Genomic DNA, 22,940 nt, shown 5'->3' with positions numbered 1-22,940 from the left:
GATGAACTAGTGAATGGTTCGTGTTGAACTCCATTAAATGCTAGGGGGCTGATGAGATGCTTCAGGCTGTATTTTTCCCTCTCCAGGAGGGCTTTAGTAGCCATCAGATGTATCTCTTCCCAATTTTCTTTCCTCTTTTATGTCTATAGCTTTGGTGTTTTGTATTTTTATGATTTTTTATTTTATTTAAAGCACTTGGGTTTTTGTCTAGTGTCTTCCCATTCAGTAAAAGCTGGGAACAGAGATTTTCTGAGCTTGTAAATCAAGCAGCGTGTGAACTGTGGGCTGGATTTGGCAACTTCATTCCCAAATTTGCTGGTTTGTGACCCTCTTATGATGGGGACATAGCGCTTACAGGGATGGCCATTTTAAGACTGGAAGAGACCCAGCCTGACGTGCAAAATTCAGATGGAAGAATCACCCGCTGAGCCTCCAGCAAACCAGAGCCACCTCAAGTGTGAACGATGATATCTACACAGGCTTGGTGCGTTTGAGCTAATGCACACTTTATTCAGCAGCGTGGGTAGTTCGCTGAGGCTTTCGTGACTGCCCCTGAGCAAGCAAACACTGAAAGATCGCGAGCTGTGCAAGTAGGGAGCAGGAACGTGGGTGTCCTGGGTTTCACTGGTGTGCTTGGTTCGCTTGGAAAGTTTGCTGAGACTTCTGTATAGGCAGGAGTGGCTGTGCTGAGCTGTGCGTAACTGTATTTAACGATGTGATCTTGGCAGGGTCTTTATATTATTTATATTAGTCCATGTCTGGAAGGAATACAAGGGTTGCACTAGAGGACTAGGGTTTAATTAATGTTAGCTTTTCCAATTTTAAGCTTTGAAACACAAGCAAAACTTAATATCATGCCTGAATCCAGTGTACAATTTTGAGTATTGTAAAAACTGTCTAGGTTTTTAGGTAAATCACATTCACGATTACCACCTTGGTGAGTATGCTAAGCTGGAGTCATTTGAACCTTGCAAATAACCCTTGCTGCAACCTGGCTTTATTTTTCTAGCTCTCCCGAGTATCCCAAGGACAACAACAACAAGCAAACTCAGACTATCTCATTCCTTTATCTGGTCTTTGCCTTGGCCATAAACCTCAGGAATGTCTTTGTTACTGTGTGGATCACAGCCTCGCATCCCTTTATTCCAAGCTTCCCTCCCTCCTTCCCCAGAAAGAAAAGATTATCTCTGGAAACGTAAACCAAGAGTTGCAGGATCTCGGGGGGTCATCCTTCCTGTCGAGGAAGCTGCTTTTTGGCACTTCCTCCTCCTGCAGAAGAGAGGCAGCGGATCAGTTTCAAAGAGCGCTGTGAGCAGACGCGAGGGGTTGATATGACACATTAATGAACACGGAGATTAATGCCATGTGACACCGCTGCCTGCACTACAACTGGGAACTAATGAGGCTAACGAGAACCATATTTTTGTTCGAGAGATTAAAATTTAATCACGGCTGATGTCAGAAATGAATCATTTCACGTTCTCCCCCCCTGCCCCCAGCGTGTTTAAGGCTTCCCCTCCTGGCCCCGGGCTGGCTTTTTGGCTCGGCAGGCCCTGAGAGGGGCCTGCCCCTCGCTGCCCCCTTGGCATGGAGGCTGGGCCGTGTCTCTGCTCTTCTTCCTCGGTCCCTCAGAGCTGTGAGCATGGGTTTGGAGCATCAGGCTGCTGGCGGCTGACATTTGAAGGCCGCTTAATGGGGAAGCGCAGGGCTGGGTCAGAGCAAGGAGCGTGGTCGGGTGTCCCGGGAGGCCTGAGCACATCCCTGCTGTGCCTTCTTCAGAAACCATGCATTAATCTGAGTGTGGGCTGAGATGACAGGCACAGATCCACCTGTTGAAGCTGCTGAGTCTGGTGGAGGCAGGAATCGAAGCTCTGTACAAGCTGCTGGTGGGAGCAGCGCTGCCAAACACCTCGCGGGCCAGCATGGGACTCGTTGGTGACATCTCAGGCCACATCAGTCTGGTGGTTGCCTGCTTCCACTGGTGTATTTCTGGAGAAGAACTGACCCATGGCGAGTCCAGTTTGCCATTGAAATGCTCTGAAAAGTGAGAGAAGTGTTTTTGATCCGATGGTGTGCCAGGGTGTCTTGAGCAACTGCGGCATGGGAGATTGCAGCATCTGCCGGGGATGTTAATTTCTGTAGCGGGTAGCGCCTCTGTGATAGGTTTTATCTAAATAATAGGGATGCCTGTAGGAATTTAAGTATCTCTGAAAAGAGGGAAGTTGAAGAGGAATTAATCTCTTAAATTGGTTGTATCTAGTGTTTTCACTTTCTGTAGTTACTGGCTTTGCTTTGCTCAAAAATAACACCTTTGGAGGATTTTTTTTTTTAATTTCTATCTTCTGTAAGATAATCAAAGGCTTATTAAAATCACTAATTGACTATGAGAGAAGGAGCTGGTCTCTGTCCACACCAAAGCATCACACCGAGGGTCCCCTGGGATGTGCACAGGGTGCTGACCAGTGCTGCTGTGCATGTCCCTTGCATCCCATTGCTCTCTGTGCCCCTCGTGCCACTGCGTGTGCTCTGCGTTCATGGTCTCTGAGGCCGGCTGGTGGCTTTGTAATCTTGTTAGTTAATCCTGGTAATCGCTTCTGTCTAAGCATCGGGGCTGCTACCTGCGCACGGTACGAGGATAACACAGAAAAGCAGTGGTGTGTGTCTGCTGCTCCACTTCGTAGGAAGCCTGACAAAATGATTTAACCTCGTAGGGCGCAGTGCTTTGATAGCAGAGCGAATGTTAGCACAAGGCAAGGAGGGATTTTCTTTCTCCTCCTTTCTGCTTCTCCGGCTCTGAACTTGATTTCACGAGAAGAAATGTTAAAACATCAGAAGCAATTAGGACGGGATATGGGGTAAAGCATCTGCACGGGGAGCTGTGTATACTGTACGGACAGCTAATAGCATCCCACTGGTTCCTTTGCATAAACTGTCTCTAGCTTCCAATCACTTCTGCAAATCACAGCCGATGAGAAAATGAGAGCACAGAAATTATCAGAAGATTATGTGGTTAGTGGCATGGCTGCGCGGTGTCTGATGTACCACGGGGCTTTGCCAGAGACTGAGACAAATATTTTTTTAATTGCTTATTATCTGGCACATCCAATTGCCAGCTGTATGCAGTATGGAGACTTGGGTATTGATTCCACAGCTGAAAGATTTAGGAAAAGAATGAATAATGTTTTTTCATGATCTCTTTTAACTGTAACTTGCCAAATAGCTTCATGCACCCAGTCTGGTCCAGCACACGTTCATGTTGCTTAACTCATCTAACTTCTCAAACAGCTGTGGTTGGAAAGAATGTTAATGCAGCCATTGGTGCAGCCGAAAAGCAATCAAGGCTTAGGGAAGGGTCCAAGCCCTGGTGGGATCTCTGTTTACTAACTTCCCTAAGGGTCTTAATCCAGAATGTTATTCCTGAGAGCAGTGCTCACGATCAGTGGGGCTGGCTCTTTTCTGGGTTGGGGTTATCCCATCACGGCAGTGATCTGGGGGCTGAGCCCTTACTGGAGACGTGTCCCAGATCTGCCTGGGCAAACTGCGGTGCTGTGCTGGGGAACAGGAGGACAGCGGCTGCAGGAACAGAGCGCTCTCCACTGGGGGAAGGGTCTGTGGGAGAAAGTAGGTGGAAATTTGCATTAGGATAGCTCGTGTCTTCATGAACTTAGCATAGAAGAAATTGCCATGCTGTCACCAAATCCTGTAGCCATGCTGCAGACTGCATTTAACGGGGAATTGCGTTCGGTTTCTGAATGGTTGTCAGTGCAGGGCCAACCTTTGGAGAGAAATTAATGCAATTAAATGATTTTTTCTTCAAGAAATGGTATTACTGAAATGCAGTTTTCCTTGGATTTTACCTGTCAGCATGCAGGCAGCTGGCACACAAAACCTTTCTGCTGCAGTGTCTGACCAAGCCGGGCTGCAGCCCTCCTGTGCCTCGTGTTCCAGGGCACGGATGTATTCCAGCTGATGCTGCACTTTACATCTTCCATCAGGGCCCCTTGTGCTGGCTCTGCATGTGCTTTTGTTCACAAAAAGTGGCCGTGCAGGGGAGCACGGGGATTTTAGCAGGTCTGCGGGCAAAGCAGGACTAGGAGGCTGTGGGATGCTTTGCTGTCCCCATGCTGCTTCCCTCTCCCCTTCGCATGTTTCCTGCCTTAAATTCGCAGCCTGCTTTAAGGAGCAGCTCAGAGCGGGCTTCTCGAGGCTGCCATTTCAGCGTCTGGTTTTGGCACTGGAAGGATTTAACCAAAGCAGACTTCACTCGAATTTGGCAAATTCTGCCGTCGTGTACGCCAGGGCTCATAATAACTGCAGCGTCGGAAATGAGCACAGACAGAAAACTTGGCGGGTGCCGGCCCTTGGTTGGGTAGCTCACATTTGGTCTTTAACTAAGCCTCGCTCCGTGCCTTGCAAGGGGAAAATAAAAGGGTGGATGGCCACTTTGAGGGCTCGCCATGGGATGTGTGGGATGGGGAGCGGTTGTACGAGCACCCGACATTGCTGCAGGATGGTCGTGCCCTCCCTCGTCCTCTGCTTCGCTCCAGCTCTGCTCAAGCACCTTTCCCAGCACCACGTGCAAACTGAGGCACAAAGCTCCTCTTCCAGCCATTTTTTTAAACGTTATCCCTGTTCCTTCCATTTAAATGTGGATGTTGTAATTACAGAGCGCAGAATCCCAGTTTTTAGAGATCTGCGACCACAATAAAGCGAATCCAGAAACCAGCCGAGTGGTTTCATTTACTACCATTCTAGCTTATTTCCTCCCCCCGCAACCACTGTGCAATGCTAAAGGCTTGGCAGCAACTGAAACCAGCTGTCAGAAATGTTTCTTACCCCCGCACTTTTAAGTTAATGATGTTCTGAAATTAATGGTGCACTAGACTAATTCTGTCATCTCGTTTTGATGGGCTCGCAGCCTCTTGGTCTCTTGCGAGTGGTATTTGCCAACTGGCTTCTTTGTTTGGAGGCAGTGCGCTTAGGAAGTGGATTCCCAAGTGCAAGGTACTGCGTGTGTGTATATGAAGATGCGTGTACGTGTATAGAAATAGAGATACTAAAAAGATGGTTTTAGCCCTGAAGTGTTTATGGCTTTAATTTGGTTAGCGTGCTGTGGTTCACCAAACGAGATTTCAGGCACGTAGGCTGGTAGCTTTTAGGGGTGTCACGGACACGACAGCAGCGGGTGAGGGTTCCTCGCCGTGCATTTGGGAGGTGTCAGCCAGCAGCGTGTCTGCCCGTGGTGCTGTGCAGGAGGAGGCACAGCCCTGGAAGCAGCACAGAAAGCGGGCTGGAGGAGCTGGGCTGGCGAAGGAAAGGAGAGCTGGGAATGGAGACAAGTCTTTGAGTGCCTGGAAGTAGCAGACAAGATGGAAATCAGGTCAGTTTTCTGTGCTTTTGTAGTTTCATCCTTTTTTCTCGCCTAATGTGCTGCCTGGATTGACGGCAGGCAGCTCCTCCAGCTTTCCCTCTCACTAAAGCCTCAGAAAGAAGCTTCGAGCTCAGTCCATTGTGTGTGCATTTGGTTTCCAGCTGTGGTCTGAGGTTGCTGGTACCTCCTAGAGAGCAGCCCACTGCCTTCAATCCTCGCTGGGCACGCAGGGGGAGTTGTAACATCTCCATCCCGCCCCAGCAATGAGTACCCCCATCCGTAATCTCTCCTTGGTTTGCAGAAGCTCTGAAGACGTGCTGCTGTGGAAACATCTCTCCAGCAGACACCGGAGCCTGGTGGAGAATGGAAATCACATCTGTACTGCCCAAATCCTTTCCCCCATCCTGAGCTATGCAGCCCAGAGGATGAGAGGTTCATAATGGAGATGAAAGTTGACATCTGGGTTCACTTTCCGTAGAGGATGTTCTCCACGGAGAACAGTGAGAAGCTGTTAACACCCGCTGCAGATTGGGGATGCGGCAGTGAGTTATCCTGCCCGGGGAAATCACTGCAGTTGGAAGAGTCTTGTGGGGTCGGGCACTGCCAGGCTGAGAGGCAGGGAGGACGGGTTTTTCACTGTTAGAAATACAGACACATTTTCCTAGAAAGCACTGGTACGTGTAAAATGAAAAGTTGCTGTCTTTTAATACCATTCATTAGTAGGCTCCATGCAGAATGTTGTCACTATTTACAGTCCCTGTTCCAAGCAACTCTTATGCTAACCAATTTGTGCAGCTGTGGGGTAGGTAAGGGGAGAAAGAATGTGAAGTTATCAGGTAAACGTGGCCAGCCTGCTTTTCCTCCGTGAGCAAACAGAAGCAATCATCCTGCGTGCTTTGCATGCTGAGCAAAGGGTGTAGTTACACAGAAAAAGGAGGGACTCCTTCCTCGCCAGGAGCAGTTATGCCCCAAGGAGCAGGGTGATGGCTTTGTTGCATGGCTGTGGTGCTTTTGATTGAGTTGGGGCTCATGCAGAATGGAGCCGTGCCCTCAAGCCAATGTGGCTTGGTGCTGGAGAATGCACTGGTTGGGACCGAAGTAGCTTAGTGCAGTCTGGACCGTGCAGTGCTACGAGTTTTTGCTTTCCAGGAATATATTGGACCTGTACTGGTGTTAATCGGCATGAGAATGGGATGGAAAAAACTTAATCCCAATATTTGATGGTGTTTATGATTGCCAGCTGATGCTGACAGTCTCTCTGAGTGTGACATGAGATTTGCCTCTAATGACAAGTCATTGCTAATTACGATGTTTCTCCACCCGGAGAACAGAAATGACATCACACTTGTATTTGATTTAGAAAATATGAATGGAATGTGCTTTGCATTTGCAAGATTTCTGGGTTTTGACAATATGCAGATCAAAAGTCGCTCTATTGAAGTTTTCCGAGCCTCTCAAAATGAAATCCATGTTCTTTTGTCATCGTCTGTCAGTAATGTTTCAAACTCCAGGCAGGCAGGGAGTGACGAGATAAATATATATTTAATAAACACTTCTGTTTACTCTGTATAAGCAAGGAAGAGGACTTAGGAAATGGAAAAACAGCAATTAGGTTCCAAACTACAGTCTGAAGTCCAGGGGAATTAGGTACCTGCCTGCTTGTACCTATAAAAAAAAATCTCTGCGAGAAGCCCTGCTGCTTTTATGTATTTGGAGTTGGCCATTTTCTTTGGTTTCCTTGGCATTTGTATTGCAAGCTTCTTCAGAGAAATAAATTCACAAGTGTTTGCCTGTCATCACATGACAAGTTATGGAGCCTAGATTGATGTAATCAGCAACAGACACACGTCAGAAAACTGTGTGGTTCAGAAGAATACAATATTTTATTAATTCCTCATTTTGTGCGTGTCTCTGTGTGTGTGTTTTAAATGAGCCTCAGGGGGTTCTTTACTTCTGCCAAGAAATAAGAATAATTCGTACAAGTTTGTGTTGAACTGCGCCACAACTGTGGTGGAGAACAGCGAAGTCAGGTTGCCCTTAATGACAGATATCTTCATGAAGAGCCCCTTTTATTAACAACCTTAGAACTTATCGTGCATCTTGAAGTTATTGCTCTCTACACATCGGTAGCCCTGTTTGAAATGGTTAAATATCAAGCAGAATATTTAAATCGATAGTTTGTGTTTGTGTTGTGTTGCTGTTTTTTTTAATAACTATTTGAGGTACCTGTGTATGGTGTAAGATTTGTGAATAGGATACTTCCGGTAAGAGAAAATTTTCTGAAAATAGAAAATATTTAGGGGACTTTTTTTGGTTTGGGTGGATGTTGTTTTTCCTTTTTTTTTTAATTTATTTTTTTTGGGGGTGTAGGTCAGATAAAAATTATAAAACCCTGGACTGAAACCCTAATGGGAGGAAACCTATTAGGGAACCTGCCCCAGTTTCAGCTAACGGCCCTGCGAGCACAAATCCTGTCCAGCTCCCGGTGCTGCGGGGCTGGCAGCAACATCCACAGCCCCAACATCCCTGCCCTGTGCTCGCAGATGGGTGCTGCTGGAGCTGTGGCTTTGCGAGCAAAAGAAAGCAGCAAAATAGGCTTCAGGAGACATCCCGTTTATCAGGATGCTAAGCAGCTAAGGCTGAAGGAAATCTCAATGAAGAAATTAATTTGAATAAAAAAGAATTACATGATGCACCGGGGTGTGTTGATGTGAAGGTGGTGCAGCAGGCACGTGCTGCTTTGAAGCACGGGGGATTGCTAAGCAGAAGTGCACAGCACTCAACTGGCACATGACACGGTGCTAGACTTCTCTGTGCTTTAGAAAAAGAGGAAAAAAAAGTTTATCAGCAGAAGGCAACTTCTTGCTTTTCGGGCGAGGAGCTGCTCCTTGTGAAGCCAGCTCAGCCCAGGTGTTACCAGCTGGGATTTGGGACGGCGCTGTCTCTTTTGAGAATGCTGCTTTAGCATCTTTACAAAAAGATAGGTGACTGCTTGCTTGGAGTGCTGAATAACAGCTTAATTCTTCCCCAAAAGGGTTTAACTGGCTCTTGCCTTTCCAGTCAGCAGGGCAGTTTGAGAAGCAATTTGCCATTTAGTGCCTCTGGGTTGCACGTTGCGTGGCTCAGACATGTTTTCATACTCCCTGACAGATGTTTTGAAATTCAAAACCTGTGTGAAGTTTGAAATAAAAGTAATAATGAGGCATAAGTCCCCATGTTTGAACAACTGAGTTTAATTTTTTTTTTTGCTTTTTCTCCATTTTGTTTTGCAGGTATTCCTTTGGTAAGTGAATAAAAATGAGAAAAATTCTGCAGTAATAATTTATTGGTGCATTTGTGGGTATGTAGTTTTTACATTACTCTAGCTTTCTTTCTCCCTCTGTCAAATGTTTAAGTTACAATTGTCTTTATTCTCTGCTTTTCATTGTTTTTCTCTGCCTAAATGTCAGAAATGGAAGGAAAGGAAAACTGGAAGTAATTCTGTAAATTGAGACCGAGGGAGGCTTGGTGGAAGGGTTGTGTAGCCACCAACAGCATCATTCAGAGGGTGATTAAAGATGAATGGTTAAATAAGCCCAAGGCTACCAAACGAAATGAGATCTGAAGGACATCTGCTGGGAGGGAATCTGCATCTCTGCAATTCTAATTCCCTTTCTGCTAATGATTCGTATGAACATCAAGAACCTCATGCTCATTTTATCCTTTTTCCTGCTTGTGCAAGATGTAGCTATTGCTTCCTTGGAGTTCTGGGAGATTGACTTGTGCTTTGCACAGGTTTGATTTTGTTTCAGCATTAAGTATTCCAATCTACAGTCAGAGTCTAAATGGAAATTTAGAAATCGAAGTAGAAAAATTGTTCCTCTCTGTGGAAATATTAAGAAAACAGCTAGAGTACTTCCGACTTTATGGGGGAAGGAACGATGGTATGGCATAATGTCCCCAAACAACATCTTTTGCTATGCCTGATCATGCTTTCCGCTTGGTGTTCGGTCCCTCGGATAGGTGAGGTGGAAAGGAAACCAGTCACGAATAAAAATTTTGGTCTATTATAAGGCACCAGAGTAAAGTCCGTTTGTGTTGGGTATATTACTGAGGCTTGCAAATCTGATAAGCAGGTATGCCTCCCCTGCAGGGATTTGTATCCATCTCCCTGTGTAGGTTGGTCATTTTAATAAGTTATAAGTGGACTTACTATTCGGGTGTATGTGAGATCAGAAGGATGATGTGGAGAAGCAGAGGAGTACGGAGAATTGTTCTCACTCCCGTGTATTTTAGCTAATCATTCCAAGCAGAACGAGGAGATTTTAACCAGCTGGATTTTACAATACGAATGTTCACTGTAGTGGAGTTAGTGAGGACACCCATCACAGTTTTAACCCAAATTATTTGTCTTCTGTGTGTTTTCCACTTTCGCCGATAGCTGTAGAAAAACTGCCTTTCCTAAGTGCTATTTTACATTTCTGTCCCTTTGTGTGCCGACTGGAGAGCCACCCTGTGAGGGCTCCTGAAGTCCTTTGTACGCAGTAGGGACTCTCCCTTTTTTTTGGCTTACGGACTTTTTCTGAATAAGATGAATGAGATGTAAATCTTGAGCTACTTTTGTTAGAGTACAGGAAAACCACAATATTTTTGTTATAATATAGCTGAAACAACAACACTCGTCCATTGCTGTAGAAGTACATTAAATATTGCTGAGCTCTGGAAGCCTTATTCTTTGGTAGCATCTACTTCAAAGCGGGATTTTTTTTTTTAATAATAAAAAAAAAATAATTCCTGGAGAGGTCTTTGTAAATGCTGACTGTTTCCTATTCCCCTCCAGGAAGTGTGCTTTTTTGATACATCTTAGGATGGATTTTGGTAGCCTCTATTAAAACTGCAGGCTGTCCCTATGAATTTTAAAGAACTCCAGAGCCTGGAAATAACAACAAGCTGTTAGGCCAAATGGGATCAACTGGTATTGCCACAGGTTTTGCTCTTTGCTCTCACTGCTGTCAGGTAACAGTTATTAAAAACACTCCTCACTTAGGGAACGAGCTGTGAAACAGCCCTGCTGCGGTGTTCACGGCGTGCAGCACCGGCCGTGTCGGACCGCTCGCCTTCGACAGGCGAAGAGATGCCCTGCAATGCTGATCCTGCACGGGCACCAGCTGGGGAGCTGGAGCTGTTCTGAAGTTAGCTGGGCTGTAATAACTTCTTGGCTTTATTTATTGTTATTCTAAATGTGGCTTTAGATGTAGCACGGCGTGTTTCAGTGGGCACGTGGCGGTTTTGCATCGGGTCCCTCCCCGCGGACAGGCACTGCTCAGGTGGGCCGGGTCCCTGCTGTGCGTGACCTGATGGCTCCTTCTTGTCCCTGTTTTCTGCAACTCAGTACTCTGGAGGTCGAGCATGGACTGTGCTCCAGTGGGACTGCTTGCTGGCCAGAGCACCCTGAACTGCTTCAGTCCTGCCAAGCTGAGCTGAAGCTGACGGGAGTCTCAGGAGGCTGGAGGTGCTGCCTGCCCTCTGCAGAGCATGCCTCGGGGCCATGCTGCTCCTGGGGAGCTGAGCTGGTATGGCAGAGCCATCCTCAGCCTGAATCTCCTCCCCTAGCTTCGCTGTCCCCAGGGCTTTCCTTCCTGGCCTTTTTTGTTTGAGTGCCTTGACTCGTTTTGGCACCTTGAGGCTGGTTCAGCTCCAGAAACAGCAAGTCTCACTCTGTCTGAAGGTTGCAGCTGTGATGCTGGGGCTAGAAAGAACCAGCAAGGTCAAGTTGTTATCTTCCTTAAAATTAAGGACATCTTTTCTGCTGGCGTAGAATAAGACTAAAGCTACTTCAGCAGATCCATGGTGTTGACAGCTTTGCTGTTTCTGACCCCCTCTGAGCCAGGGTGTGCTCCTCTAGCACAGTAGTTCCCAATGATGCTTCTGTCTGAGATGCCCCCAGGGACATTGTTTTTCAGTGTGCGGGACTGATTTCATGTGGTGATTTATTATCTCTGCTTGAACAGAGGCTTTGAAAAAGATGATGCTCTCTTACAGGCTTTCTTGCCCTCTTCCTTTTGTTCTGCCTTCCTATTGCGTTAAGTAGCCCCAGATATTCAGAAGACAGCTTGACAGCACGATGTATGGCCTGAGATGCTACAGCAGTGCTGCTGGACGTGTGAGAGACAGTGGAGGGCTAAGCAGAGCTGCAGAAAAGCTGCAAAGGTTGTGCAGTTTGTAACGGAGAGCTGAGTCTCTCCGTGGAGCAGAAATCCAGGTGTGCTGTGGGAAAATGATGCAACCGTTCGGGGAGATTCTGACTCTACACTGCTGTCTCCGTGGTCATCGGATACCTCTCAGCAGCAATGTGAATTCCTAGCAAGGAATGTGCAGGAAAGACAGAAATGTGCCTGTTTACCTTCTGGCTATCAATGGGATCGTTAAACAGAAAGGATTGAGAAACAGCTGATCTTATTTGACTCTTGATGCACAAAAGTGTCCTGTTGGGAGCCAAAGCAAATGTTTCCTTGGGGATGGTTCCAGAGAGCCTTGCTTCTACGATCCTTGCAGGCCAACTGTATGGCTAGAATTGGAAGCATATTTTACAAATAAGAGTTTTTTTTTGTCCTCTGACAGTAAAATGTTGGTACTTTTGGTGTGGAGAGAAGGCAGTCAGAGGTTCACTGAACTTCAAATTAAACTCCCAGTTTTTACCATCATCTGCAAACAAGGAATAAGCAAATAATTTAGTTCGTACCTCTGCCAGCCCCCCAGTTTTGTTGCATCTGTTATCTCAGAATTTAAGATGAAATGTGTTTTGATTAGGAGTGGAATAAAAAGTTGAGAGCAGAGCGTATGTAATTCTCCATTACTTGCTAAATCCTCACTCTTTACTTCAATGCAAATTGTTCCGAGGAGGATTCTTTTTTAAAAGGTCTTCAGGGATCTTGAATTTTAGATGTGCATTGACATGAAATGAAATGTTAGAGTGCACAGCTGGGGTTCTGGCTTTTGCAGTACAAGATGGAGATGTTTCTCCTTTGTGGGAACGTGTTCCCGAGGAAGGGGTGAAGTTTTCCTGTTAGTTGCGCTATGTTAGCGAGCAGCGCAGGGGGTGCAGGATAAAATGAGAGCGAGTTGGAAAGACCAAGGCCAAACTTCAGGTCTGAAGCATGGTTTAAAGGCGTGCTGGGATGGGGACGGGTCTGGGCTGTACTGAGCCTGCAACCAAGCCATTCATTCCTGCAGACCCATCTGTGGTGTCTGTTGGTGGGTTTGAGATCTCAGAGGTGTTAAGAGCGAGGGAATTCACCAGGAGAGGCTTTGTTCGCATGCACTAGCACATGGCAGCACTCGTTGTGGTCGGCACATGGGAGAGGCATGGGCAGGAGGACGTGGAGGGTGCCTTGGTCCCTGTTACTCCTGGAAAACTTTGTTCTCCTTGCAGCACGAGGCTGGTGAGCCCCTGGGGATCGCTGTGGGGCTGGGCACCCACATGGCCCTCGGTGCTATTTATTCGTCCTGCCCCCCGGCTGCGATGGGAGGGACGGGGCTGGCTTAGCGACTGTTCCTGTTCCTGGCTATTATCGTGATCTGCTGTTCCTATTTCTCGTGTAAGAGTGGGAAACTTTTCTCTCTGTCTTATTAAATCTATTTTTCAAGCTGTCACTTAACCAGGTCTAGTGACAGAGTCGGATGTTTATGTGGCCCTGGACACTTGAACTCTGGTGTTTTCAATCACAACAGCACCTTTTGCCAGCCGTTGTGAATTAAATACTCCTCGTGACCTTTTACCCTCGCCGCTCTTAAATTCATGCTTTAAAAACAGCTTAATGAGGGGTTTACTGGCCCAATTGGAAGTTTTTATTAAAACCTATTAGTGTGCTAGAGTAGCCTGCCTGAAGGAAACGATTAGCCCAAAGCAACTAAACTTGGAGCTGGCCCCTAGCCACACCAGGTTTTCACTAAACTGTTTCCAGACCCACGTTAACCCTAACACTGCAGCCTGCATGGTATTCATATCCTCTGCTTTAATTTATAGCTTGTCTGATTCTCTCCCCAGCCTTTCTCCATGTTCGCGAAAGCATTTTGGTTTAATGTAATTAGAGCTGCATTAAAGGGCAGCGTGCCTTCATCCAGGCCCCTCTCGTTTGCGAACCCTAATTAAGCAGAAGTGCCCCCCGCAGCCCTCCGCTGGCCGGGTGAGGTGTGTGCCCCTGCTTGGACGTCGATGTGGTGTTCCTGGGACTCTGGCCCTTGGTCCCTTCCCACGAGGAGCATCTCAGCACCAAGCTGGAGGTGTTGGTGGAGCCCTGGGGTTAAAGCAGAGCTGGGTAAGGGGAGGACACGGCCTCAGGACAGCACTTGGAGCAGGAGGGTGGGAATCCCGGCTGGTTTCTGCCTCCAGCCACCCCTTGGATCACAGCATGTTTGCTCCAGGTCTGCATTCTGTTTTTAAGCCTGGGCCCACGGTTCCTGCCAGGTTTAAATATACATTTTGCAATGCTACCGAAGCCCTGTAGCCCTTGTCTTAGTGTTCCTGTGCTAATGTGCCCGTGCAGCTGAGAGAAGCAGGCCAGAGCTCCAGCTTCAGCTGAAACAACTCCTTCAGAAGCTGCTCTGGAAGTCCCACGGCCCGAAGTGCTGAGCAGCTGTCACCTTCTTGCTGCTCCTCCAGCATCCTTGCCCCTGCCCTGCTCATCCAGGCTAAAGGCAACATCTCCCTCGAAAGCCACAAGATCTTTGGAGATGGGGCTTCCAGTTCTTTTTTAGATATTTTTCATACCGTATCTTGCCTGTTTGTGGATGTCAGCAGCTACTGAGCTGACAGCATGAAACTCTGCACAATTTGTGATCTGTATTTAACGTTTTGCTGCTGTGTCTGCTGAACTGGCTGTCCTTGTGTTCCTGGTACAGCCCCAGTGCCCTGGGAGTCACTGCTGTATATACTGAACGAAGCTTGACAAGCTTCCTATTTTTCCATCAGTTATTATTAAGCACAAAACAAAAAGCACGGTCCCTCTCCACACCATGCGCTTCCTGAGTGTCACCTCCTGTCTTTATTTTTACTGGCATATGGATGCACCAACCTTGGGAGGCACCTTTTAAAAAGAATGTTTAAGGAAAAATCTGCCATTAAAGTTATTACAGTAAAGTACTGCCTTTGATTGCGGCAATTATGCAAATGATTTTAAGGGATAAAATACTTCTTAACAAGGACTGATGTAAATGGTGGTGCTGGAACGAGTGCATAACTTCTTCAAACACAATCTTTCTGTGCAAGTAATTTTCTCTCAGCGGTTTGCCATGTTGCCTGGATGTCGACCTGTGTAACCAATGACTGGCCTGCGGATGTGATTTTATTTTCTCTTGATACAGGAATGTAAGTGGGTGGAATGGGAACGCTGGTCTTGCAGAAACTGGGAAGCCCTTTCCCTAAGCAAATTGTTTCTCCACAGCTCTTGTGGCTGACTTTTGTCCTAGCTTTAATAAAAAGGAAACAAACAGAAATGCTTTTTGCAGGCACAGATATTCCTCTGAAAAAATGAGGTTGGATTGGGTGACTAGCAAGAGTGGGGCTCTTGTTGATTAAGGATTCTGCACTAATGCATTGCTGAGGTTAAGTTAAAGGAAGCTTTCTCCAGTATTACTTTTAAAGCAGAGAAGTTGGATCCTGGTCTCCATGGTTTGGAAAAACATTGTCCATACTTTAAGATAGTAATCTGCTGCTGGTGTGGCTGAGACTTGCCTCCTACTTCAGTCTGATTGCAAAAAATGTGGATGAGCAGTCCGTGCCTTGGCTTTGGACTGGGCTGGGGATGTGCTCACCATATAATAGATTTGTTGCTGTTAGCCCTCCTGCAGCTGGCATATAACAACATAACCCCCTGAAACCTTTATAAATTCATTGGTGAGCAGCAGTGAACGTGCCAGCAGCGTGGCAGCGTGCCCATGTAGGATGTGGTGGCATCGCTTTGTAAGGTAGCTGAGCTGCCTCATCCCCTTGAAACCCCAGTATTAAAGGTGTGGTGGAAATGCAAAGTGTGTGTGTGTGTATCTTTGTTAGGGATCTGTTTGTTCTGCTTGAAAATCTGTTGTGGGGTGACAGCTGCAGGAATTAACGATGTGGCAGCAAAAAGAGGCCTTGGAGGTCCAGGGACACAGATGTCAGGTATGGCTCTTGAGCTGCGGAAAACTGTGGGGCATTTTGTTCAGTCTGGGCTGCAGGACTGGACGCAGTCTGCATGGAGATGCAGCAAGCCTCTGTCCCTGCCAGCAGCAGCGACAGGGACCCCCCTGTTCAGGCAGTGCTGGGCTCACACGTAGCGCTTGGATGCTCTCACGTGGATCCAACACCAGTGCCCAGCTTGGCTGGAGCAGGTGTAGTAATTTGCAATTATAATCCTGGCTTCTGCTTTTGCAAATCTGTGTGCAAATAGCAAGGGTATTGTATGCAAAGCTTTATAACCCCTGCGTTTTCTTCTAAAACACATTCTCCCTTTCAGGGGTGTAAGGGTGGTTCTCCCTTACTTTACAGTGTAAATTATTTAGTGTACTTACTGCAATGGTATCAGTGTCTGCTTAGATTTTTGTCCTTCTAACAAGATTGACCAAAGGGAAGGTGTCTTTATTTTAGATCTGGGCATCAGCAGAAGACAGGTGATGCAGTTTGACTCATTTTAATTGCCATAGGTACAAAAGAATGACTCTCTTCACAGATAGACCTGAACAGCTCAGTACTGGCACTGAGTTCACTTGTGTGTGTTTTAAAGCCAGTAGTAGTTCTCCTTATCTCATAGTAGCATCTCTGTTATCTGTTATCATGAGCTTACGGTGGATTTGTGTTAAGCCTTGCCATTAACCTGTGACTTTGTGCAATGCTCCCAGTTGCTGCTTCCAATGCAAAAACAAGAACGAGACTTGGATTAGTAAGTGTCAGGTCAGCTCCTAAAAAATATAGATGAAAAACATCCTAAAAGTACCGATATACATAGCGAGGTACATCTGAACAAAAGCTAGCTCTGATCATGCTGAAATTTTTGAGGAGGATTTGACTTGCATCCAAACATTCCAGCATGGACTGATTGCTACTTGTTTGTGTAACAAGAAGGCATTTCCTTTGCTAAAGGATCCCGAGCTTGTTCCAAGCTCACTGTAGGCAAGGAAAACTCTGCCCAACACCGAAAGGCTCCCACCACTTGGGGCGAGGTTTCATATGGTCCAAGCATGGGCAGTGCTCAGTGTGACACGGGGTAACCTGAACACAGTGCCACTTGTCTGGGGGCGTTTGGGGAGGTCAAATGTAATTACTCAGTTGGAGTGTGGCCAGGAGAGTATGATTAATTCCCTCGCTCCCTCAGAAAAGCCTGTGGGAACTTCAATGACCTCAGCGATAAGATCCTCGTCGTTCAGCATCCGTTAGCATGGTTGAGCAGAGCAGACCTCCACCTGCTCAGCCCCGCTGCAGCAAGGGATCTACTCGGATCCGGGACCCACTGAGCAGTGAGGAGGGATGGGGCTGTGTGGGGTGGGCACGAGTGCCATCTGCAGTGCTGTCACCCGTGTCCTCCGCCACAGACAGGTTTTTGGAAGGTAACCAGGCAGGTGGGGCTGCTCTGACCTTGCTCAGGCTGTGGGCTAGCGAGAGGTTGCAGCAGTTGTAGGGACTGCTGGGAGCTGCTGCTTCTCCCCCTTTCGGTTGCTCCAATTCAATCACACAAAATCATGAATTCTCCCTCTGCAAAAGTGGAGCAAAGTATTCTGGCAAGGCTAACCTCGTACAATAGCCACAAAAATTGTTCTTGTAAATACTTCACTATAAGATTATTTTTCCTTTTGCTCTGCTTTTAAGCAACAGAACCGACAACTTTTTGAAATAGGACTTGTTTTTTAAGAGCTTTTGTGATTGCACAGGATGTCGGCTTTATTTTGTCCTTGCCTTACTATGAGTTACCGATACTTTTTTCTGCTTCTGAGCAGTACCTTCTTGTCTGTAGTGCTTGCCTATGCGTTACTGTGTTTGAAGGATCTTGAGGGTGCTGCTGCAAGCTGATCTGTTCCCTGCTGCCAAGCTGGGATAATGGCAGTCCTGTTTGCCCTGCAATATTTGCCGATTGTCACAAATGTCCATGTCGAGCATAATCCCTCTGCTTGGTTTTACCTGTTAGAAAGTAGTCAGGTCTGCTGTGAAGGTGCCGCAAGCCAAAAGGGCACCGTGCAGTGTTACACACCTGAAACGTGGGAGGGAGGGAGGTGATGGTAAAGTTCCCCTGGTTTGTAGCGAGGACACATTGGGGAGAATCCAGCAAAAACAATGGTTTAGCTCAGTGACCCTGTTGGCTTCAGCAGGCTGACGCTTCTCAGCAAGGGGCTATTTAAATTTGTTGCAATATCGCCAGGCTTTTGATGGAAAGAGGACGAGAGATGGGCAGAGTTGTCTTCAAGATCAAAAGTTCAATATTGGCAGGGCAGAACAAGTTTTATTTTTATTTTTCTCCCTTTTTCTGAAGTTAAATAAACCTTGATGTGCAGAATAACCCCTGAATAATAATAATAATAAACTGAAGGACATCCAAGGAACTGCTGGCGTTTTTATTTTTTCATTAATCGCACTGTCATTTCTAACGTGCACCTGATTTATGTGTGTCTGGTTAACCATTCAAATGCCCTTTCTCTGACCTGATATACACCACATGAAAGTTTTATGGCAGTAATTTATAGAGGATGATTACAGCTCTGAATGTAAAGGTTTGGAATAACGTTCTTCTTGGGGCTGGCGGGGCTTGATCCTGGCTGGGTGTTCCCCAGGTATATGGCAGAATTGCAAATTAAAAGGTTGAGGTTTGGGGACTTTGGGTATCTCAGAGCAGCAGAAGAAAGCTGTGTGTGGACCTGTGAGGAGGGTCAACAAGAGGTGGGCCCTAAACCTCTCCAAGGCAGCCAACTCTGTTGGGTTATTCTTGATCCTTTATTCTGGATTTGATCTGGAGTTTGGAAGCTTGAGTGGAATGCCGTAGATTTTTGGATGTTTTCCGTTAGGATTGTTTGAGCAGAAATGCACTGTACTTGGGGTCAGATTAAGTGGCGTAGGTCTTTTGTCTTTTTCAATCGCCTGTAGGCTCTAAAAGGCTCTGTCTGGAGATTCATCAGCAAAGCTGCAACGTCCCCTGAATGTCCCTGTGCAAAAGCCCAACTGCACAAACACAGATGTGGAGGGACCGTCGTTAACAGCATTGAAATGGAAATGGCATTTCAGAAGGAGGAAGAACGCTTTAATATTCCTGCCCGTTTGTATCTAGTAATAACTTTTTTTTTTTTTTTTTTTTTTTTTTTTTTTTTTTTTTGGCCAAGCTTTAAAACACAGCACTAATCCAGCGACTTGACCAATAAAACAAAGGGCTGGTTTCAGGACACACATCCTAGTGTGCTCTGATCTGCTCCTTTTGTCTCCTTTTTCTTGCTGGGAGGAGGAGTGTGGGTTTTTTTCTTTTAAGTCATCTTAAGGGTATTTGTTTGACTGCTCAATGGTACCGAGGGCTAGAGGCTATGCTATGTATTTATGCTGGCAGCGTCCCTTGTCGAAACCTGTGTGTTTCTTCACAAGTCTGTTTTGAAGTTTATTGCATTTTCTGTGTTCCCTCTACTCATAAAGACTGGTGGAAGTACTGGCGTTGGTTAATGGAATGGGAGACAGAGGTCAAGTTTGATCTTCCTCTTAAGTGCTGGACTCCTTCATCTCCCCGTGGCAGGGAACAAACTGTCACTCCTCACTGTCTTTGCAGAAATTGATGCAAAAGTAAGTGACCACATGAAAGGAGCTGTCGAAGGATTTCTTGTTAAAGTCCCTTTGTCCAAGAATGTTGTCTCCTTGAAATGGAAATGATTCACGGGAATGCGCTGGTTCGAACAGATTCCTGGATCAGAAAAATTGAATCAATATTTTTGAAACTGTTGAAACTCTGTGTCTTGTCCTTAAATTAAAAAAAAAAAAAAAAAAAAAAAAAGTGACTTAGCATGCTGAATTGTGTAGGGTGGTATCCTAAAGCCACTGCAGCTGGACTTGGGCTTCAGAGGTGCAATGTTTTTTTACTATCCCCAAAGCATTGTGTTAGACACACTGTCATAAAAATCTGTCATAAAATCACTGCAGCAACTGGTAGTTGAAATATCTTGTGCATTTTCCTCTTATTTGTGGCATCTTTGCACAGAAGGAGAAGCTGAGGCATCTGCTTCCTGCTGAGCTGAGCGCATTTCAGCAGCGGGCTGAGAGGGGTGTCCTTGTTTTCTTAAATAGCATCCCAGCACTCAAGTATTCTGCGTTATTAATCGTTCTTTAAGGAGCATGCCACCTAGCCAGATACTTCTGACCACCTCCTCGTTGCATCCGCCATGTTCTCTCAAACTTTTTTTTTTTAATTTGATTTATTTATTTTTAGTCTAGTGAAATAATTTTCTCATGGGCTTCTCTTCCGTTTCTAAACTGGGTGAAACCGCAGTGTGAAGCCATCCTCTTCCCAGTCGCATACAGGAAGTGAGCGTGAGCCAAGGTACATATTTTATGTTAGTCGAAAGAGATAAGTGTCAGGATTTCAAAGTTAATTCCACCCGGCAACTTCCAGCGCTGAAATGTCTGCTGTGCCTTGGCTCTTGTGCCTCGCTTCAGAACAGTCAGAGCTGCTATTGTACCTCTTGTATTTTCGTATTCTTTTGTGGAGGGGGTGCCTGCGTGCGTGCCGAAACGGGCTGGCAGTGGGGTTGCATTGCCACCCGCTCGGCTCTACTAACCCCATCTTCCACCTCCTGGTTCCCGTTACATAAAATGGGGATAAGGATTTCCCCAAGGTGCTTCCAGGTCTTTATGTAAAGCTGCTACTGAAGAGCGAGTGATTGCTATTTGGTTAAGGCACGGTGCCTAAAATAACATTTTAGCAGTGGGATTTGGACTTCTATCCTGTGCTTTCAGGCTATTAGGTGATTAAACCACCATTAAAACCGGACTAAACAGCTCCGGGTTTTAGTGGAGCAGGTAGCTGAGGTGTGGAGGTTTGAGGTTACGTCTTGATTTACTATTTATTATGGAGGTTTATCAGGGAGGAGATAGGGGGCAATTTTCTGCGCTTGCATGCAGCAGGGACCGGCTTGGGAGTGGGGTGATGGGTGGTGGAAAAGGGGTCCTCCTGCAGTTTCCCAGAAATGTGGTAGGAGGGGTGAAAGGAGACAGCAAAAGTGTTCCACCAAAAGGGGCGAGAGGGTGAAAAATAAGCAAGCTGTGCAATAAAACAGCAACGAGCCGTCCGGGTGCAGGGTGGGGATGAGATGTCAGGCTGGCTCCTTCGGGAGGGGAAAAAGGAGCAAGGAGAAAGGTGAAGGATGAAGGCTGGAGACCGATGGGGAAACAGTTCCTGTCCTTGTTCGTGCTGGCTGAGGTAATCCTGTTATTTTCGAGCAGCAAGCTGGGGCGCGTGGCCGAGATCAGCTCCCCCGAGCGCTGCCTGTGCTCGGCCTCGCAGCTGCAGGAGGAGCGCGGGCAGCGGCTGGCGGCTGGGGCTCGGCGCTGTCACCGGGGCCAGCACTGCCGGGGTTTTTTGTGAACTTCGGTAAACACCAGGGCCAAGCTCTGGGTGTAAATCTGGAATGGTTTCAGCGCAGTTGGATCTGCCCAGCTGTGCTGGATGCTGGGGTCACGGGGCTGCAGGAGGGGGCCGCGGGGAGGTGCCCCAGGGGACAGCGCGGAGCTTTCCGTTTTGCTGAGCTTTACATCGCCACTTCTCGTCCTCACTGTTTGACCAGCGAATACATTACATTCTCATTTGTATGGCTCACCTCTTAATATGATTTCTTGTGGCTCGTGCAGCTTATTCATCCCCTAAAGCAGATATGGCTGCTGGCTGGTGGCATGGGGAGGAGGTTTGGAAGTGCCCGGGCACGGAGCAGCTGCGGGGCCCAGGGGAGGCCCTCGCACGGCACAGCGTTGCTCCACGTTGATTTCCACACTTGTGCATATCTGTGGGCAAGTCGCAGAGCTCTTTGTCCTAAAAGGCTCTGGGATGTGCAGCTGTGTCGGTTGTTGGGCCCTCGGGGAGGCAGTTGGAGGGCTGTCAGTGTGAAGCGCTGCCTTGCCTGCGTCCTTACTGCGGAGCGGGTGAGGTTCAATCTGCAGTGTCATTTGGGCTCTAAAACGCTCCCCCTGATACGGGAGCGAAGCAAACCTCAGAGCAGAGATAAATCCACGTTCCTGGGAGTTTCTCATAGGCTGCTGGGCTTGTGATCTGTCCTGCAGCTGCCTGTGTGCTGCGGTGTGGCACGGCTCGTATAAATCCTTGCTCGCATTTTGCAGTGCTGTCAGCCCTTCGGTGTGGCTCAGAAAGTGATTTTTTTTATTTTATTTTTTTTTTTAAGAAAGTAGCTTGATGTGTATATTTCAGTCTACGGGAATATGGAGTCCTCTGAGATCTGTGCAGTGAAAATGGTATATAGATAGTTAAGCAGGGGAATTTGGCCAAGACTTTCTGGCACACAGCTTGGACAGTTATAGTAATTTATTATAATATTTTCCCATCTGTTTGTTATTATTAAATATGAAGTACTGATGTTGCACAATCTTACCTTTTGGATTTATGTCCAGAAGAAATCAGTGTACATTTTTATTGAATACCTTTTAACTTTAACTTATGGCTACGAGCAGCGTTTTGAACTTCTCCTTTGTGAGTTGAAAGTAAAATGAAATTAAAAAACTCCTGACACATGCCACTCTTTAAGGGTCAGCACTTTCTGGTTTGAAAATTAGCCCATACACGGATATCTTTCTTGAGTGTTTTATTTCCCTTCTAAATCCTGGGTTGCCAGCAGCTTCTTTTCCTGTTTGAGCTGTACATGAAAGCGTGGGTTCTGCGCTCTTGTCTTTGGCTGTGCACACAAGCAGCCAAAATAGTCGGTGTGCTTCTGGGGCCCCGGGGCAGCACCGGGTATAAAACTGCTGGGAACTTCAAGGCTCGAGTGATGGCTGCATCGGGTGTGCTGCTGGGGGCGTTGGGCATCAGCACGGTTTTGTCATACCCTGCTTTGAGGGCAGCCCCCTGTAGTGGGCAACCCCCTGCACCTCCAGAAACCCAAGATAACAGTGAAAAATTCTCTGTGTCCTGCCAAGTCCATCCTGCAAGGCAGGGAGAAGCAGGGAAGATGTGGCAGGAGGTGAGATCGCACAGGTTGCTTGTGGTGGGCTGGGTTGTGAAAGTAATTGGGCTGTGTTTCCCCTGACCTGTGCTCTTCTGATGGATGCAGCTCTGTTGCAGCCCATCTAGCAGACCACGTGCATTTCCACTAATAACTTGTTACAGGCTGTGCCTCTACCCCAAGTGGTTCTTCCTAGCTTATTGAATCGCCTACAGCTGCAACTCGCTCAAGGTCTTTTCAGTGCTCAAGTGCAACAGAAGTAACTTTCAGGCAAAGCCTTAATTTCCTGGGGCGATGGGCTGATATTTTCTTCTCTCAGGGCTGAAACCCTGGTCCCTGCACGTGTTTGGGGAGCAAGGCTCACCCTTGGGGAGCCGTCCCCTCTGCTCCTGGCCCCACTCCCCAGGATCGCTTGTCCTGGGAAACGCGTGCG

General features: G+C 47.0%; 1 protein-coding gene across 1 annotated transcript in view; it reads left to right on the top strand.

Moving 5' to 3' along the window:
- The window catches only part of LMF1 (lipase maturation factor 1), a 185,193-nt gene that overhangs the window by 5,669 nt on the left and 156,584 nt on the right, over nucleotides 1-22,940 (top strand). Inside the window, exon 2 of the mRNA XM_032197862.1 lies at nucleotides 8,644-8,654. Coding sequence (XP_032053753.1) covers nucleotides 8,644-8,654 — 11 coding nt within the window. The remainder of the gene's footprint in view (nucleotides 1-8,643; nucleotides 8,655-22,940) is intronic.

The sequence above is a fragment of the Aythya fuligula genome, chromosome 15, assembly GCF_009819795.1.
Source record: "Aythya fuligula isolate bAytFul2 chromosome 15, bAytFul2.pri, whole genome shotgun sequence".
Classification (NCBI taxonomy): Eukaryota; Metazoa; Chordata; class Aves; order Anseriformes; family Anatidae; genus Aythya; species Aythya fuligula.
This window is presented reverse-complemented; position numbering and strand designations above follow the sequence as displayed.